The sequence below is a fragment of the Panulirus ornatus genome, chromosome 15, assembly GCF_036320965.1.
Source record: "Panulirus ornatus isolate Po-2019 chromosome 15, ASM3632096v1, whole genome shotgun sequence".
In the NCBI taxonomy this organism is placed as follows: Eukaryota; Metazoa; Arthropoda; class Malacostraca; order Decapoda; family Palinuridae; genus Panulirus; species Panulirus ornatus.
The window spans coordinates 7,327,923-7,348,963 of record NC_092238.1 but is presented as its reverse complement, the minus strand read 5'-3'; the positions used below and the strand labels follow the sequence as shown (position 1 = coordinate 7,348,963).

General features: G+C 36.6%; 1 protein-coding gene across 5 annotated transcripts in view; it reads left to right on the top strand.

Annotated features, from left to right (window-relative positions):
* The window catches only part of LOC139753720 (neo-calmodulin-like), a 657,420-nt gene extending 642,437 nt beyond the window's left edge, over window positions 1–14,983 (top strand). For all 5 annotated transcript variants that reach the window (XM_071670458.1, XM_071670461.1, XM_071670462.1 and 2 more), the window contains 4 exons: window positions 522–657; window positions 2,585–2,720; window positions 4,815–4,963; window positions 6,551–14,983. In XM_071670458.1, coding sequence (XP_071526559.1) covers window positions 522–657; window positions 2,585–2,720; window positions 4,815–4,963; window positions 6,551–6,582 — 453 coding nt within the window. In that variant the 3' untranslated portion in view covers window positions 6,583–14,983. The remainder of the gene's footprint in view (window positions 1–521; window positions 658–2,584; window positions 2,721–4,814; window positions 4,964–6,550) is intronic.
* Window positions 14,984–21,041: the final 6,058 nt, after the last annotated feature.

The following is a 21,041-nucleotide window of genomic DNA, read 5'->3' as shown; positions in this document are numbered from 1 at the left end:
GTTTTTAGTCGGATCAGCCATAGTTAACACAAGGCTGATTTAGGTTGATATCTTTGAATATTCTTCATTGTCGCTGTAGTGTAACTACCTCAGTTTTTATTACAGAGAAAATAAATTTAGGTGACCTTCATAAGCATAGTGAAATTGGTAAACTTTTATTAAGGATTACTTTTAGCACAGAAGTGCTGAAATTCAATTGTTGAAAGGAATGCCCATGAGTTAAATGTATGTAGGTCTTTTGATGGGTGTTATAGATTAATTGAAAGGCTTTAACGAACAGAACAATAATTTCATGATATAGCGTCATGAATTAAACAAATAGGCAGTATTATATGAAATACATCTCTGTTCGCTTGTTCATATTTACAACTAGAATGCAAATTGACAGATGACCAAATACCTTATATCAAGCTGTCATCCTGGAGTCTGATAGAACATTCATTTCATGATATACTGTCACAAATCAAATCAAAAAGCAGTGGTATATGAAACACATCTCTATTCACTCTTAACGTTTACAGGTGGAATACGGATTGACAGACGACCTAGTCGCAGAGTTTAAGGAAGCCTTCATGCTCTTTGACAAAGATGAGGATGGCATGATTACCACGGCTGAGTTAGGAGTGGTAATGCGGTCCCTGGGTCAGCGGCCTTCAGGTAAGCAAGCCGAGGTTAGGGTGAAGGTGGTGAGAGGACCCATAGAGTCCTGACGTAGCTGAGATAATCTGTACTTAGGCGAACAGGTGAAACAGATTCCCTTGTTAATGTAAAAGAGAATATATATATATATATATATATATATATATATATATATATATATATATATATATATATATATATATATATATATATATACTCTTTTTGAGTGAGGCGTTCTTTGACGAGACTGTATTCTCAATTCCACAGCCTTGTCGAAGATGACTTTTCACTTGCAGTTCGACCTCAGCAGGTGTAGTCTGACGAAATCTGAAATCTATGCATTTAGTATCTAAATGACTTCTTTCCAGGCCCAGTTCTTTGCATCTCTGATAGACTTTTTTGTATTTACTTGTTTTGTGATTACTAAATTGAACTTCATGGACAAGGTTATCTTATGATTTCTTCCCATTTGTAAATGTTGTTACGACTATATTTCACACAGGCATCATGAATTGATCTTACATAATAACAGAGAGCGAAACAAAGCCCATGGCTAAAGGGGAAATGTGGTTTGAAAATGTCTTAGAAGTAAAGTCAGGGGTTGATGAGAGGACAAGAGCTAAGGAAGGAGTAGCACTACTTCTGAAAGAAGAGTTGTGGGAGTGTCTGATAGAGTGTAAGAAAGTAAATTCTATATTGATGTGGTTATAACTGAAAGTGGATGGTTTGAGATGGGTGATTATTAGTGGTTATACACCTGGCCATGATAAGAAAGATCATGAGAGGCAAGTGTTTTGGGAGCAGCTGATTGAGTGTCAGCAGGTTTGATTTAAGAGACAGTTTGTAATTATGAGTGATTTGAATCCAAAGATATGTAATATGGTAGTTGAGGGTATAATTGGGGTGCATGGGGTATTCAGTATTATGAATGGAAATAGTGAATAGCTTGTGGAGTTGTATGCTGAGAATGGACTTGCGATCGCGAATTCCTGGTTTAAAAAAAGAGGAATATACATAAGTATTCCTATTTGAATTAGAAAGATCATCAGCAGGCATTACATATTAATTGATAGGTGTGTAAGAGAAAGGCTTCTTAATATAAATATGCTGAAAGGGGAAGCTGGTGGGATGTCTGGTCATCATTGTGCCGAGTCGAGGGTGAAGATTTGTAGAAGGTTTTCGAATTGGAGGAAACTGTTGGGAAGAAGAGTGGTGAGGGTAAGTGAACTTGGAAAAGAGACTTGTGTGAAGAATCACAAGGAGAGGTTGAAACTGTTGATAAGAAGAGTGGTGAGGATAAGTGAACTTGAAAAAGAGACTTGTATGAAGAATTATAAGGAGAGATTGAATGTAGAATGGCAAAAGGTGAGACTAAATGAAGCAGAGGGAGTGGGTAAGGAACGATAGGTATTTAGGAAAGCAGTGCTGGCATGGCAAGAGATGCATGTGGCATATGAAAGGTATTCCCTGCATGTTGTAGATGACGACTGAAAGTGATGGGAATGGGGAACCGGAAGTCTTCCCCTCCGGTTATACCTTTCCAAAAGAAGGAACAGAAAAGGGAACCAAGTGAGTAGTTTTCCCTCTAAAGCTCTTTCATCTGTTCATGAATGCTACCTTGCTGATGCGGGGAAACGGCGAATACATATGAAAAAAATATATCCATATATCGTATATGAGATAGCATTTGTTAGGGCATTCAGATAACTGTCAGTGCAACTATTATAAAAGAAAGTTTTAATAATTCACAGATTGCTAATATGATTAACTTTTGAGGTAAAATAATATACAAGTTGGAAATTGACCGGTGAAATCAAATTTTAAGTCTGAAAAGGCAGCAGTTTTTTTAGAAAGGTTGCATCCAGATGCAGCTCAGCTAGATATATGAATTAATTTTTTCTTCAGCTTTTTCCTTAATGTTTATCATCCCACCTTATTATTGCAGAAACAGAGCTGAGGAAGTTGGTAGGTGAAGTGGAGACATGCGCAGATGGCACCATTGAGTTTAATGAATTTCTCCAGATGATGAGCAAGAAGTTGAAGGATATTGGCAATGAGGATGAACTGAAGGAAGCATTCAAGTGAGTTCTTATGGTCAGGTCAGGATAGGGAGAATGCATCCCGTGAAAAAGGGCACACATTAAGTAAAGGGAACAGGCACACCATAAGGAAGAGCATACCATTAGTGAGGATTAGAGTACGCCATGGAATGGCAGGGGAAGAAGAGGGACATATCACCCGATGGGGATTACTGAAACTAGATTTGGATATCTTAAGCACCTTTGTAACACAATACATTTCATATATGTAGTGAAGTACAAATCATGATAGTATTATGAAATAGCATTCCTTTCCTGTTAGGTTTACCCTGAGAGTATAAATCATTAGAAACCAGCAATCTTTTTATGATGCCAGACAAGCCATCTGACTTTCCTTGGAGGTTGAGCCCTCCTTCCATGCATGGATAATATTCTGTGCTGTTCTTGCTTATGGCAGTGCTACAGGGCTTCCTCTGGCAGTCCTCCCTGGTTGGTTCCACCAGGCCACAGACTCAAGATCTCAGTCCCTCAGTTTTTGTTTAAGACTTTTCTACATAAGAGGTTAGTTAAGAAACATGTCTTCAAGCATTTATAAATGAGAGCTAAGGGAGGAAAGGACACAGGTTAAAACATTCTCAAAGTGGGCTTGGGGTCCCCCATTGGCCTGCCACAGGGCTCAATCTTATGACCGTTTCTCTCCATGATCTGTGTAAATGACTACCCAGATGGACTGGACTCCAGCTTGAGCATGTTTGTGGGTGATACCAAACTCATGAAAAAAATTATAGAATGATAAGGATTGTGTCAGCTTATGAGGAGACCCAGCCAAACTCTTAAAGTTTGTCTGATACATGGTTGATGAAATTCAGTTTTGGTGAATACTAATAAGGATGGGACACAGTAAAGGAAAGCCTTGGTATCAATATTATCTATCAGGAAATAACTTCAGGGATTTGTGCATGAAAATCACATGTAAGCACTTGGATGAGGAAATGTTTAGCAAGTCATTCACAGTGTATAGTAAACCAAAACTAGAATGAGCTACTCAAATTTTGTCATTCCACTTAAGCATAAAAAGATATAATTGAGAGAGGTTGTAGAGAAGGGCAATAAAGATGATACCTAAAATAAGAGAGAAGAGCTCCTTTGAGAGGCTGAGGACCAAAAATTTATCCCCAACAGAAGAGAGAACAATGGATTGATCACAGCCCTCAAACTCACACCCAAAGTAACCTGATCTTCATCTCAGCTATACCTAATAACCTTGCTCTTATTCTTAATTACTCTCAACTTCCACCTTTCACTCTCCCAAACTCAGTCACTAACTTTTGCAGTTTCTCATTCGAATCTGGCACCACTGCTCTGTCACCAGCAAATAACTGACTCGCTTCCTAGGCCCCCTAATCCCCCTACAGACTGCATATTCACCCATCTTTATTCAAGGCCCTTGCATTTACCTCCCTCACCACCCTCTCCATAAACAAATTGAACAACCATAGTAACATCACATACCCCTGATACAAACTTCACCTGGAACCACTCACTTTCCTCTCTTCCTACTCACACACATGCCTTACATTCTTGACAAAATCTCTGCTTCTAGCAGCTTTCCCCCACACCATATATTCATAAGACCTTCCACAAGGCATCTCTGTCATACCCATCATATGCTTTCTCCAGATCCGTAAATACCATGTACAGATCTGTCTGCGTCTCCAAGTATTTCTCACACATTCTTTAAAGCAACTGATCTAATCCTCAATCCTCTGCCATTCCTGAAATAACATTGTTCCTCCATACAAGCACAGATTAATTAACTATGAATATTCCATTCAAAACAAAGAAAAGCAAGTAGATGGAGGGCTTTAGTAGAGCCTCTGAATGTGAGAACACTGTGTTTGTTAATTTCATTCCAGTTGTTCAATATATACACATATACACAAAATTCTTGAACAGCCTGACTTTCTGATTCAAGATAACTTGCTGCTGACATACATTTTGTAAGGATATCACAGCAGGCACATAATACAAAAAAACTTTCTTATTCTCTTATTCCTTGATATTCCTTGTTTCGTTGAGTATCATAAGTACTAGTGAGCTTATATTTATGAATTGCTTATTAAAACTCTCTTTCAGAGTGTTTGATAAGAAAAATTCTGGGTATCTGTCATCTACGGAGCTGCGTCATGTGATGACTAGTATGGGTGAGAAGATGTCTGAGCAAGAGGTTGAGGACATGATCAAAGAAGCAGCTCCTAATGGTGATGGCAAGGTCAACTATGAAGGTAAATATTAAACTAAAGCAGACTAAAAAAAAACAGCATAGTTATATCAAGGCATGGCGCTGAGGTTTCCATAATGTCAAACAGGGATTAGGCCTTTATGTATTTAACCAATGCTTAGTTTTGCATCACAATGTCAAGGCCTTATATGAAGAACACTAGACATTCACTGATATCCAACTGGCTGACACTACATTAAAATCTCAGGAATATGAACATATTTCTTTATGATGTTAGTTTATGAACTACTCAGCTCAGCAAAAGGTTCTATTCATTGATCAGGACATTTGTTTTCATATGAAACAGGTAAAACACTTAAAAATGATTTGGAAAGATTCAAAGGAATTACATTTGATATAAACAGTAACGTTTGAAAATTTTCTACAAAAATGACAGAGTATGGAGAGTGCATTAGACCATCTAACAAGTCGTGAAGCCTTAGCTTCCTACCCACAATCATGATCAGTGTGTAGGGCATGTAGCATTTCAGCTGATGAATGAATACATGCACATGGGGAAAACTGCTTCAATGGTTTACGACGTGGGGGTTTTCTTCAACAGGGGCCAAACCTGATATCTTGGATACTTCAGTAACCCCTTTCTTCCATTGTCAAAATGGCAATATTTCTTTGTATTATAGATTTGGGTCCATAAATACTGCAGCATACCTTGATATCCTATCCCAGTCATCATACATGTGTCCAACATTCAATCAAGAAGACTGACTTGCCCATTTTTCCACAACAGTATTTCCTGATGTTCCTCCTAATTTATTGAAATTCATAATGATTGTAAATATCACATACTTACCTAATTGTTTTTGTCAAAATGAGCATATCTAGTGACTTCTGTTGTCACATTCAAGGGTTCTTCTCTCCCACAAATACAGTAATGAGATATATTTTTGTGGATGTATAAGTCAGGTCCATTCTAACCCCCCACACTTTGGTGAAAAATTATGGCCACACTCACCCTTCTTGAATAATTCTCTGTCTTTGAAGCCACTTGCCCATATACTCTGGCTTGCCCTCGGCCAATCAGCAACTGCCTTTTGGGGTGATGTCACCTACTCATTTCCTCAGGGCCATTTAGAGCTCACAGTTCCATAAGACTGTGTCACAGTTAAATCTGTACTGTTACTGTCAGTCAGTTTATCATGGAACAGTATCCACTTCTCTCACTTTTATCTACTGCTTAGAGTCTACTTGTGCATATGTGTGTGTGTGTGTATGTAAACTCTAGAAGTCAGTTGTTTTTATCTGGAAATAGCATCAGACTTAACTACCATACATTTAAAAATCCTTTGATATCCAGGATATGTTTTATTTAAATCTCCATAGATTGTATTCGTATGGCTCCTCGTCATTAGAGCACCTTCTGTAAGCTAGATCTCTTTATATATAACAAGTTGAAAATTTATATAGAGTTGTTTCCCATACAAAAAGATACAAGGCCTCAGTTATAGGTAGATTTGTGATTTGCTAGTATTGGTAACTCTATTCATTGCATGTGTTAAAGAAAATCTGTGAAAAATACTTGTTTCTCTTTAGCAAATATGGTTCAGTAATGAGATTTTTTCTCTCCCAACAGAATTTGTGAATATCATTGCCAGAAAGCACTAAGATCCCCCAGCCACCACAGCCTGACATCATGTACATAGGGTTTTGTACTTTTGTAGAATTATTTCACCTGATATATTTTGTTAAGACGTCAGATACCCTAACACTAACACATGGAAGGCTAACAATGATGACCCCATGTGGTGCTGCCGACATGTGTTATCAGTTCCATTTGTTACGTGTTCTACCCTCTGTTAGAAATATGTGAGGGAGACTAGCAGATTAAGCATTACCAGGAGTTTTTGCGTTTCCATATCTCTTCAGGAAATTCCCTCTCGGAGAAACAATGAGGAGGTCTGTGCTGCTGTTCACTGATAACCACAATGGTCCATTGTCAGCCTTCTGTAATGAAAATCAAAACAATCTTTATCATTGAAAGACAAACCTATACCTCCTCTGAAAGAGGAAAAGTTTTGTTTTTTACAGAATTACAGGAGGAATGAAAGTATAGTATTGTTGAAACAAGATATCATTAAGCAGACCAAATTAAGGTGGAAAAGCTGAGTTGTGAGGCAAGAGTTTCCTTATGCATGAAAGTTTGGCAATAGTAATGAGTGGCAATAGGTAAGTGCAATTAACATTAGTGGGTGGTTGTTGCATCTTTAAAGAAAATCATGACTATATTATTATTTTTTTGGAAAAATAACTGATAGGGAGAGTAAATACCAATTGTGCTTATTTGTTATATTTTAATAGAAAAAGTTGAAGTGCATTATATGAAATATATATAAATATATAAGCCTACTGTATATATATATATATCAGAGTCATTATATAATTTTCATTGCTAAATTATATTTTAGAAATCTAGAGTGTTCTTGTGTTTTTTTGTTGATATGTATTAAATAAAATAGGCATCAGTATCTGAATGACCTAAATTTTCATGAAAGCAGTTGATGAAATTATTCAATTTGCTTTGTTATGGTGAAATCTGATCTCAGAAAATAATGCTATGTTGATAAGCAATACAAAAATTACAGTAAGACGTTACTATTCCAAGGCTTCCAAAGACGGTGCGGCCTTCTAAGCATCCTTGCCCGTCATCACAACCACGCACAAACTCCTTCATGTTGTTTTCAATTCCTGTCATTTCTCCAGAAGCACTGAAGTACATCGAATCTTGAAAAAATATAAGAAAACAGGGAAATTTTCATATTGAAATGAATAAATTGGAATTTAAAGCCCAATTTAACACCAGATAACACCAGGAGTGCTCTACCACTCCAATAATGAAATTATATCAGGATGCACACCTTGTTAGCATTTATATAATTTACAGTTGCATACACTTATGAGGACTGTTTACCAGAGACATGACAGAACTGGTGGTGTTCCCTTGTTCTCTAAAATCCTTCAAGATTCGAAAGTCATTCTTTAACTTTGTTGTTATAAAAATCACATGGGTCATGAAGGGCACATCTTATACGTGACCTAATTTGACCTCTACCTATATTCTGGCATTCTAAGTAATTTCATAAGTATGCAGAATTTTCTTTTATGAAAGGGGACAGCTTGTTCTACAAAATTTGTCAAGACTTACAGTTCTATAAAGTATGTAATGAATTACTTTACCTTCACTCATCTCTGGTATGTAACCTTTCATCTGTTCATTCCCCTACTCAGGGCTAAAATACACTTCTTTATATCTTAAAGATTACAAGTTACCTCTGGATTCTTGAAACTCTCTCCCTAAAAGATATTTTAATTGAAAAAGGAATCTTGTAAATAATAATGTTGCAGATGTGAGGAGTGTTTGACATTCATTAGATTTTGACTTGAGTGAAGCCAAGGTAGGATTCCCTCTGGTTGATTGTGTTTGTATGATATCCAGCTGGTACTGTGACTCCCACCTATTTCCCTCCTTCATTTTCAGTGCTCTAAGTACATAACTTAGCACAAAAGCCACTCCTGTTTTGATCATATTGTTCTGTCCTCAATACCTGTTATTTCTAATCTTATCTGGCTACATTCCAATGCTGTTATTTCATCAATTGGATAACTCCTAGTCTATATTCATTGTCTTGATTACATATTATGGCACTGTGGCCTCCTCCCCAAGTCTACTTTTGATACCCTTTCTTTATTAAAACTAAGTTGTTTGAGTCAGTGTTCTGTATAGGCATTTGATAGATATATGCATTCTCTGTTGCTTGATTAACTGAAACTGTTAGTTTCTGTGTTGTTGTTCCCAGAAGGTAATGAGCTACTGTATAGATGAGACATATGAGCTTCTTAAGGAAAAACTTGCTATGCAGTTGTGCACAGAGAATATTTTGCTAGCTGTAAATCCCATATTATCTATAGAAAATATGTCCATGGACTTATCCAGTTTTATATTCGATAGATTCCAATATATCCTAATTTTGCTGCTCTAGATAAGAAAATGGTATCTACATTTACATTACCATGGAAATCTCTTAGCATCATTAATCTTTTAGCCAGTGTAATTATTGAGAATGGTGTTAATATCTATGTGATGTGAAGTGTTTGGCTATCATTGTATTATACCATAATATAATGTATAGTCATCACTGAAGCAGTAACATAGATTGTGTAGTTGTCACTGTGAAACATATATCTGCTCTATTTCCCCTAAATTTTAAAAAGATGTGCTGAATCATAAGTCCTGATTGATAATTAAGTTAACAAGTGTAGCTGCCATTGTCTTAGAAGCCGGCAAAATTCTCGTCTAAAAGTGAGTGTCACTGATTATTTATAAGATGCTTACTTGATGGTCACACCAACATGTTGTATTGATGTTATAGAGTATGTTATAGTGAGGGAGCATTATCAGATTATTAATATATTGTTTAGTTATATTTGATTTTATAAGACTACCTGCCTGGTGCAGGGACATTCAATACCTGTATTTTTACAATTGGTCAATTTTTAAAGATTTGATTATACAAGTGCATTTCCTGCAAAAGTGATATCGGCAAGAAACAACCTGAAAATGCACTTAAAAGCCTAAACATAGGCACCTCATCACAATTGTCAGAAGGTTATCACAGGTCACTTTTTAATTGGATTAATAGTTTTTCTTCTTTAACAAGGCCAGTGTGTTCTCAGATGTCACCTATGCCATCTGAGAACCATCAACTTGTTAGACTGTGGATTAGGATAACATTCATGTTGTTAGGTGACACCATAAACCTGCATGATTACAAATTCCTGCATTAGAGGCTATTTATGGAGTGAACTTAAGTGATGTGTACTGTTAGTGCTGCATCAACACCACGTTACTTTGGAACTGATTTCAGGAGCAAAATTAATAGTCTTCAGAACAGTTTCATATTTGTTATATGTTTTAATTTTTTTTCTTTTTCAACCATAAATTAGGCACTAAAGCAAACACTGCTCTGTATTTACAATCGATAAGTCTTAAGTTTATGCCAAGGTCTGGCAACGTTTGCCAGATTTTGTATCGAGTGGTGTGCTCTGCAATGGTCAGACTAGGTTGACCCTTCTTGTATGAGATGACAACACCTTTTGAGATTGGAAAAGGGCATAAAGATTGTCGACATGAAATGCATGCAGAAGATCAGTTATATGGTATAGCAGATGTGTTTTTTGCATGAAAGTAGTTCTTTTGTGTAATCCACCCAGGAATATCAATAGCAGTGGTTGCATTTAGAAAATGAAAAAGTATTAAAAGAGCAATTTATCTCCAGATTAAAGTCACCAATGGTGCCCATATAGTGTCCAAGCATATAATTTGGCTAGTTCATGGGCATCTATTAACCCAGTGATCTTTTTGGAGCTATCATCTAAGTGTTTTTCCTTTGAAAGTAGAAAAAGCCTGTCTTTCAACATCAGGACATAGGGCTGTCTCAAAAAATAACTTGATCTTTTAACATGTTTTAAGACACAGAGATGATAGCCAAGATTTAAGGTTGATTTTACTTTCATTGATAACGGTAGATAATCTCTGAATTTAATAAAGTTGTATTCTATAGAATAAGAGGCATTGCTATATTTTAGTCATATGCTGTAAAGAGTTTATGTATAAAGCTAAAGATAAGTTAGGGCAGTAAATAACATAGCGTACTATAACTTCAGTTGTCAATTTTAAGTATATTTGAACTTTAAGAATTCAAACAAAGAAATTTACTTTGTGAAATTTCTGATCTAAATTTAGAAACTAACTTGGATCTTCCTTTCATTTCATTATGTCTTTTTGAAAAGGGATTTTGTTTTGCAGTTCCTGCTGTAGATATTGTCTTCAAGATGTCATTTGGTACCATTCTTCATTTAAGTCGGATGATCTTTTAAGTTTCTAGTTAATGTAAATTTATCTTTTACAATTTTTTGATGAATTTCAAGTCAAGATGAAAACACTGAAGAGACTTGGTACATTATAGATACTCTACTGAGAATAAAGAAGTTTAGCTGTTAGTAGAAACTGCCTTAGGAAACTTGACATCAACATAAGTTAGAAAACTAAAAGAATTCTGATAATTTTTTTACTTCAAAGTAATAAAAGTTAGTCTCCAGAGTTCTATACATATATTTGAAAGACAGTAATAGATATGAATTATATATTTTGTTTCACTGATAAGTGTAATGATACGAAATGTAGTTAAAAATAACCCTATATAGCTTACTGTTTATTCCAGCATCATAAGCAACACATCTGATTGAGCAAGATGATATAAGCATAACGTTGTCATCCTGAGCAAACAAGTTAGAGTATAATATGAAGGCAAAGTTAGGGTGTGAGTCCTGAGTCTTTTTCTGTAACTGTAATCTGCATCTTGTAACTAATGCCATGTAACTTCTGTCTTGTAATCTGCCTGTTATAACTGATGGATCCATCCTGGGATAACCATGATGGTGAAGTCATTGTGGTGTAGCCAGGGTAGTGGATGGGTGAGAGTGTCCATCTCTGGGGCCAGGTTAGTACTAGCAGAGGATTAGGACCTCCACTCACCACCAGTGCTGTGTGGACCACTACCATGAACATCACCACCTGCCTCATATCCATTGTGGTTCCAGACTTCCACTGTTGCATTCTTTAGCCTGCTGTCTTTGTCAAAGAATTGTCTTCAAAATTCTGCATTCATTTTTTTTATCTTAACTGATAGCAAGCTGAAGAGTCCATGTCAAGACTGGTGTCAAGTGAGCAGTGTTTAGTAACACTTCATTGGCTGATACTTTCCTTGGCCCTAAAAAATCTTGATATTTTTTCATAAACACACTTTCATACCGCTGATTAATTCCAATGATGATAATATTTTTTGTACTTGATCACCATTACCTGTGTTAGCAAGGTAGTGCCAGGGACAGAGGAAGAAAGGCTGCATCCGCTCACATCTTTTCTCCAGCTGTCATGTGTCATATTGATAATATTAATGATAATAATTATAATGAAAACATAGTAAAGTAATAATAATAATGGTAATGATCAAATATTGTCAAACTGGCTCTTTTAGATTCATTACACAGTAGAAATCTGTTTTATTTATCTGAGATATATTGAAACCCAAAAGGAACAATAATTTTTATTTATAGCAACATTTCAATGTATTTTTCTAATTGACACCAAATGGCATATTCAAAGAATTATATACTTCATCAGGAAGTCATGTATTTTGTTATTCACCTGTCACAAACGGTTTTATGCAGCAGCTGTATTTTCTTGCATTAAAAGATTTAACATAACGAAATAACTGATATTACACTGTACTGAATTTGTTGTCCAAAAAGTAGCAGCAGTCATCAAACTCAGTGATATTTTTGGTGAAATAGTTCTTTTTAAGAAATGTTAAATATTCATCTTTAACCTTGTTACTCCATTCTTTTAACACCAGACTTGGTTTTTCTGCTTACTGTATATTGGTTAAAAGATAGCAAAAAATTCCAGTAGAGTATGAGTATGCAGGTGATGGCAACAGTAGCAGCTAGTCGACAGCCACATTGGAGCCAGACCAGGCTTGTTGGCTTCCTTGGGAGTAATCCACATAGCTTCAATATCCTGATGCTTGCGTAGAAAACTCCTGCTGTTTTGCTAAAAATAATGTACTATGAAGCGGTGTACCACATAGCCACAGTATACTGTATTGTATAACATAAATGTACAGCATATGTAATTTTTGTATTTGAATACACTCGGAGTATACAGACAGGTATGGACATACCTCACGTAAACAAGGAGCCATCCGAAAAGTATTATTGCACATTGCAAACCAGCTGATTTAGCGTTACTATGTTCAGAGCTCTACACTCCATGTTAAACATTCCAGTGACTGGGAAACGACTGAAGGGCCTGATGATGGTCAGTTTTGAATGCAAAGTATACAAGACCACTAAATCAACATGTGATTGATAAAATTTGATTAAATATTGTATTACCATTACTATGGAACAGCCACATGGGTCACTTCCCACTTCTCTGGCTAATAAATTATTTTTGTGTGACCTGATTTGAGTAATTGAGCTCTGGCATGGTAGCAGTAGTATCATAGTTACTAGAAGCCTCGTGTTCTGTACCTAATGAGTCTCGGCATCATTTTATCTCCTCCAGTGCCAGTGTCTCAAATTGAATAATTTGATCACTCCAAACCACAAAAAATTTGATGGGAATTCTGCTTATCCACCACACATGAAAGAACCCTAAATAACTTTTAAAGATGATTTTCTGTTTCTTAATGCCTTCTGGATTTATACACCATTAATGAATGCTTAAATGCTTATATAACAATCTTTAAAGATTGAGAAAAATTTCATATACTGAAGAGCACATTTTTCTTACAAATAATTTCGGCAGGATTCACAATGTCTGAAATATTAATTATACCTCTTTCCATAGTATGTTACAGCACAGTACATTAATGCCTTTAAAACATTTCAATACAGTATTTTTGCAATGCACACATGGCACTAAGGGTTCATGTGTTACACTGGTATAGGATGTGAACCACTCACTAATGCAGTACCTGTTTGGCACCCATCAGAACCTCTGTGCCACATCATTCCACCTGCCAACCATGCACGTGCTCACTTCTGTGAGGATGATGCCGAGCACTCTGTCACTGTAGCATTGATTAATGGCTAGATTTTCTTGAGCTGACATACCAATTCACATTTTCAGGAGAGACAACTTCAATTATATTTTATAACTTGTTGATATATACATCATTGTACACTTTATAATATTTTTGAGTAGACCTAAATATTATATCTTGATATTGGGAGGATTTTACACATTCTTCACTTCCTTGATATAACTCAAGACTCAACTTCAACAATAATTTCTGAGCTCAGTGGATCTAGCCAAAAATTTTCCCTGGTTTGACTGGTAGATTAAAGTTGGAAGGGGGAGGCTTCCCCCTGCAGCTCCACACCCCCTTACCCCTCTTGCAGCCGCCCACAACACCTTTGACCTAGGTGATACTTGTCAACCCTCCCATAGTTGCACGTCAGCATAAGTACTTAATCAAGGAGCAGCAAAGGTATTGTCTGTGTAACCTTTAACCTGCAGCCAGCTATTCCTGCAGTCATAACCCATGACAGGTTAGCTGATGGGTTACATTTAACTTTTAGCTGGGGATTGAAACAATGGCATGGCCCACCTGGCCAAAGAAACATAGGCCATAGTAGCCCACTTACCTGTTGAAAGTAAAGGTTGATAGGGATCACCCAGTGAATGAAATAGTCTATTGTGGTTCATTTGCTTAGTATGAAATAGACCAGTTTAGACCACTTCACCACCAAAATGTGATTAAAAAAGCATTGATTGTCTGGACAGTGAGTTCAGCTGTTGTGGGCTACCTGGCTGGTAAGATGGGCAGTATGATCCACTTGGCTGATGAGATGGGCTGATATGGGCCACCTGACCAATAAGAGAGGCCAGTGTGGGCCACCTGGCTAGTGAGATGGGCCAGTGTGGGCCACCTGGTCAACGAGATGGACAAGTTGATGTTACTTCCTTTGTGAAAAGGGCATCATTGTGAAAAACATGGCCACTGAATGATCTGGTGTGGGTTCTCTGGCCACTGAGAAAGGCTAGTTCAAACCACTTGGTTTATGAGATGGTCCAGTGTGGGTCACCTCCCCCTTTAAAAGGTGATCATATGCACTGTACCAAACTGAAATGCTGCAAACTTCTTTCTTTTGCCAACAGATTGGTGCAAAGCTGTCAAAAGATATTTTTCAAGGTCTACATTATTAGGTAATTTATCATATGTCACAATTTGCTAATAAGAAAAAACAATCCTTTCTATGAAAGGAACATTGCATTCATATTTCATCTGGACATAATAATGAGTATCATATCATTTATTACTTACCCCAAATATGCTTCACAAGAACATATGTGCAATGGCCATGCTGCACTATCAATATATCACTGTAATACAACCTTACCACATTGTACCATGCAGCTAAAAATAAAAGATCTAGGGAACTTGACACTTTGATTTATCCCAACATTGGACTATCTGATTAGAAGAAAGGTGTAATATCGTTTTATACATACTAAAAATGTATCTGTAATATTTTTGTTACACTCTCAATGTTCAAAGCCAACTTGCCATAGTTCTAAGTATTTGCTGCTCACAATCATATATCCTGTTATCATCTATGTAGGTTGGCATCCTTCCTGGTAAGAACAGGTTATCTATTCCTAGGCCATAGCATAACATACCAATTATAAGCATGTCATAAGGATAACACCCAGTCATAACCACAACCTGAAGTGGCTTCACATTTAGTGAAAAATTATTATCTTTGTGCTGTGCTACTTTTCTTCACTTTTAAATTATTTTGATTTATACAGTAACACTGTATGGTACTCCTCATGTTTTCTGTACTGTTCACTTTCTCATTCTGCATTCCTAATCTGTTTCCTCTGACCAGATAACTTTTCTTCTTTATTCAGTTAAAAGTTTTCCTACATAACACATTCATGAAACTAGGCAGTCTCCTACATAAACAATTTCATTTCCTCATCCCCTTAGCCTCTCAATTTTGACCTCATCATTGTGGTTCCCTCCATCTCCTTATATGCTGTTCTCTCAGGCCATTCTTGTCCATGACTGCAACACTGACGAAACAGAACATGACCAAAAAACTTACTTCTGTACCATGCTAGTTGGCTATCCAGGTCGCATTTCATCTTTCTAAAATATAATGTTACAAGTATCCAGATGATAATGATATTTAAGGAAGAAATGCTTTCATTTACTGGTGACATGAGTGGCATGCTCGAGGTGCAATGAGGACATGAGAAAGGGAGGATAGTATGGGATGAAGTTTAATTGCTTATGGAAGACAAAGGGGAGATGTATGAATAATGTCTCCATGAAAATAGTGGAAGTAATTGAAAAGAGTAAAAGAGTAAGTGGCAGAAGGTCAGGAGAAAGACACATGAGCTGAAAAGGAGGGCTAATACTATGTGGAGTGAGAGTGTCGCCGAATTTCAAAGATGATAAGGAAGTTTTAGAAAGGGGTAAATACTGTGTGGAGAATAACAGCAGAGCATAAAAAAAATGTGAGTGACAGCTGAGCAGATGGTAACATGCATGAAAAAGTGGTGTAAAAGAGACAGTGACTATTTTGGGACTGTTTACTGTCTTAAAGGATAAGTAAGTGGATGTGGGATGTCTGGAACATGGTGGAATATGACTTGAGAGGCAAGAGAATAATGCAAATGGAGGTGAAAACAGATGATGTAGTAAAAGCTATGTATAACATGAAGTGTGGTAAAGAGGCAGGGGTGGTTGGGATTGGTGATGTGCTTCTAAAAAAAGACAAAAAAAAGTGAAAATATTGCTGATGTTTGTCAGGTTATTCAGCATATGTATGACCAAGGTGAGGTGCCTGAGGATTGGCAGACTGTCCATGCAGTGCCCCCGTGTAAAAACAAGGGGAAAAACGAAATATTCAGATTATAGAGGTAAAAGTCAGTTGAGTAAACCTTACAAGATGTCTGGGAGTATTGACAGAGACAGTGGTGGCATGCAATTGGAGAGGAATAGAACAATCATCCAGTTGGAGAAGAAAAGAACATTCATCCAACTGGATTAGAGCAATGTGGCTTCAGGACAAGAGGATCTATGGACCAGGTATTAGCTTTAAAAACTATTTAGAAAAACACTTGGAGAGAGTGAACTGTATGTGGTATTTATGGATCTGGAGGACACATATGGCATGGTTGATAGACAAGCCTTATGCAAGGTGTTACAGAAATACAGGATAAACACACAGTTACAAAATCCAGTTATTTGTAAAACGTATGCAAGTAGGAAGGGAAGAAGGTGAACTGTTCTTAGTGAAAGTGTAACTTTGCCAAAAATGTGTGATGTCACTATGGTTGTTTAATCTGTTTATGGATGTGGTGGTGAATGATGGGAATGCAATGGTCTTATAGTGAGAAACAGGTCTACAGTATGCCGAAAGAGATATAGAAGATAATCAATTGTTGAGGGCAGATGGCAGTGCTCTAGTGGCAGACTCCAGAAGCAGTGAGAGTAATTACCTATTTATACTGTATGGGAAGAAAGTTTTTACACTCATAGGGCCCCATCTCTTGAACATTCTATACTGTCAAATAACATTTTATAATTCCAGAATGCTGCCCTTATTTACCACTCATATAAAAGTTTAAGTTATAATTGTGGGGGGGGGGGGGATATTCAGTATGGTGAACAACTTGTGGAGTTGTGTGCTGAACAGGGACTGGTGATTGAGAATACCTGATTTATGGAGGGGGACATACAAAGGTATACATTAGTGAGTGGGATAGTCAATGGGCATTATTAGACAGCATATTAATTGATAGGTATGTAAAAGAGGGACTTTTGGATGTAAATGTGCTGAGAGGGGCAGCTGTTGGGATGTCTGATCACTGTCTTGTGAGGTGAGAGTGAGTTGAGGTTTTTGGAAAAACAGTGTTGGTGAGAAGAGAGTGGTGAGAGGAAATGAGTTTGGGAAGGAGACTTGTGTGAAGAACCACCATGAGAAACTTGAGTGTAGAATGGCAAAAGGTTAGAGTACATGAAGTAAGGGAAGTGCGTGAGGAATAGGAAGTATTTAATATAGCAGTGCTGACATGTCCAAGGATGATGTGGCATGTGAAGGGTGGGAGGTAGGCAAATTAGAAATGGTAGTAAGAAGTGGGATGGAGAAGTAAAGTTGATAGTGAAAGAGAAAAGAGAGGCATCTGGGCAATACTTATGGGGAAAGAGTGTAAATGATTGGAGGATGTGTAAGAGAAAGTGGCAAGAGTTCAAGAGGAAGGTGCAGGGGATGAAAAAGAGGGCAAATGAGAGTTGGGGTGAAAAAGTGTCAGGAAACTCTAAGAAGAATGAGATGTTTCGGGAAGAGAAAATAATGTGTAATATAAACAAGGGAACAAATAGTAACATCAGTGAAGCAGGAAAAAGGGGAAGTGATAATAAGTACTGATGAAGTGAGCAGATGGAATGAGTAATTTGAGGGACTGGTGAATGTATTTGATAATATAATGACAGATGTAGGGTGTCTGGGTGTCTACAAAGTGAAAGTCATGGAGAAGACTTTGGTGATGAGAGAAGAGAAGGTGAAAGCCTGTGTGAGATGAAATGTGGCAAGACAGCTGCAGTGGATAGCGTTGTAGTTGAATGTATTAAGAGAGTGACTGTGTTGTTGATTGGTTGTTAAGGATTCTCAATGTATTTTTGGATCATGGTGAGGTGCTTGAGGATTTCACACAACCAATAACTACATTTGGTTTACTGTGCTCTCATTTGGGTTAATTGACTTTCATCAGGGTAGTTTGATGGAACCCTTGTTTTCAGCAGGGGCTGAAGTTTTATTAGTGTTGTCGCACTTCAACCCCTTATCCTTGTTTTCACAGTCCTGTTACTCTTATACGCAGGCAAAATACTGGTGCTGAATTACATGAATAAATTTAAGAAAGATTGAATTATTAAATTCTCCCGTGAAGATGGCAAGTGGTTGCCATGTCTAGGGAGAAGAATAGTGTTTTACCCTCAATATCTAAGAAAAATATTACGCTTGTTACATCAGGATGTTGGGTCTTAATTCTTTGGATTAGAGCACATTCCAAAAACATAAGTTTTTGAAATGAAAAAACTCAGCTTTCAATATGGGATTTAAGAGAAAATGGAGCTCACAAAATGAGACAGTATTAATTACAGACACTGGATAACTAGATGAACAACTATCTATGAATATAAGAACCAGAGGATACGAAGAACATTAGTTAGAACATCAAGACATCACAAATGCTGGACAAAAGAACCACTGGATATTAATTATCACCGAATGTGAGAACAAGATACAACAAACACAGGAAATAAGGACTAATATATATATATATATATATATATATATATATATATATATATATATATATATATATATATATATATATATATATATTAACCCTGGGGATAGGGGAATAAGAATACTTCCCACGTATTCCCTGCGTGTCGTAGAAGGCGACTAAAAGGGGAGGGAGCGGGGGGCTGGAAATCCTCCCCTCTCGTCTTTTTTTTTAATTTTCCAAAAGAAGGAACAGAGGGGGCCAGGTGAGGATATTCCAAAAAAAGCCCAGTCCTCTGTTCTTAACGCTACCTCGCTAACGCGGGAAATGGCGAATAGTTTAAAAGAAAAAGAATATATATATATATATATATATATATATATATATATATATATATATATATATATATATATATATATATATATATATATATATATATAACAAACGTGATTTATGGATCACTATGTGTGAGGACCACGGCATATGACAAACACTGGATATAGGGACTACAGGTTAATGAGCTCTGGATATAATTACCATAGTATATAACGTTAAACCATTGGATGTAATAGCCACTAAATATTACAGATACGGATAATAAGACAATTCATAAACAAACCATTGGATATAAGAAACCGCACGGTATACCAACTGTGAATATGAAGACCACAGGATATAGGAATCACCGGGAATAAGGACCACAAGATATAACAAACAATGGATTTAAGAACCAGTGATCACACTGGATTGAAGAACCACTGGATATAAGGGCCGCAGGGTCTAACAAACACTGGATGTAGCGACCACATTAATATGCTTTGTGTTATATTCTTTGGTCCGTATTTTCAGTGTTTGTAATATCCTACGGCCATCATAGCCAGTGTTGTGATATCCAATTGTTCTTATACGCAGTTTGTTTTATCTTGTCCTCATAACAAATGTATGTTATATACAGTGGTTCTAATTTTCAGTGTTTATCATATCCCGTAGCGCCCATGTCCAGTAAGGTTTTTGATTCTGGTGGTGAAGGAGGATAATCAGTTCAAGTATTTATTAAGGTATCACAAAAATGAACTTAAAATTAATGAATATAATAGCAAACATTTCCAAAGGCGATAAAACATGTGCTTCCTTAAACATTATATAAAGTATAATCAAACAGGTGGGATAAGACAGGGATGATCAAGGTCTCCATAGAATTTTAAACTTGACTGACAATAATTAGAGTTAACAATGACTGAAGGGATTGGACATATTATTTTTGACATGGAAGAACGGCCAGAAAATAAAAAAGGATAAAAGTAACAAGCAATTAGATATACGAGAATACATAATAGGTGAAGTTTTAAAGTACAAAAAATGAAAAAGCCAAACAGTTTTGAAATATATATACGTAAGTTATTGCTCAAAGCTGTAATCAATTCTCACTTGGAAAAGTATAGTGAAAAAGCATAGCGTTATCTACAATACTGTAGGGATAAATCATAGTGAATCTATGAGCAATGAAATAGCCATACGGCAAATAGTAGAAATTGCTGGATGTAGGCAGATATTGGGAGCATCAAAATATATATACCCAAGAAACAGCATTAAGAGGGGGAAATAAGTAGTAAAGTCAAGGATTATGGAAAGGCAGATTGAAGGTCTACAGTACAGAATGGGGGATAAATGCACTCGACGTTTCGATAACGATAGAATTTTACTGATGATAGAAACTGCAAGGCATCTGTAGTATTGAAGTACGCAGGCTATATTTCCGTTTTTATATTCATTTGGTAGTTTCCCTCTTTCTCATAACCCAACAATTAACGAGTTATCTAGAATCGATGAATAGGTTTTAAGGTAAAAAAAAAAAAATGAAAGCGCAATAGCCATATATCATTCTTTAAAGCAACAATAATGATTCCATACGAGTACATCACTTGATATACCTAGGAAACGCACGCCCTCCATTTTTCAATTGTACCTGAGCGTGTTGGCCAAATCTGAACGCGGCAAGGGACACACGTATCTACTAATAGAGAATATATCTGATTTTAGAATTATCCTTAACACCCAAAGAAAAACTTAGATAATTATAGTTTGGTTTATTTAGCTTGACGTTGACGGATTCAATGAAATTAGCAATTAATAGGCTTAATCGCCCAAATTCAGACTAGCCATCTGAACGCAGAATCGCGATTGAAATCCACCT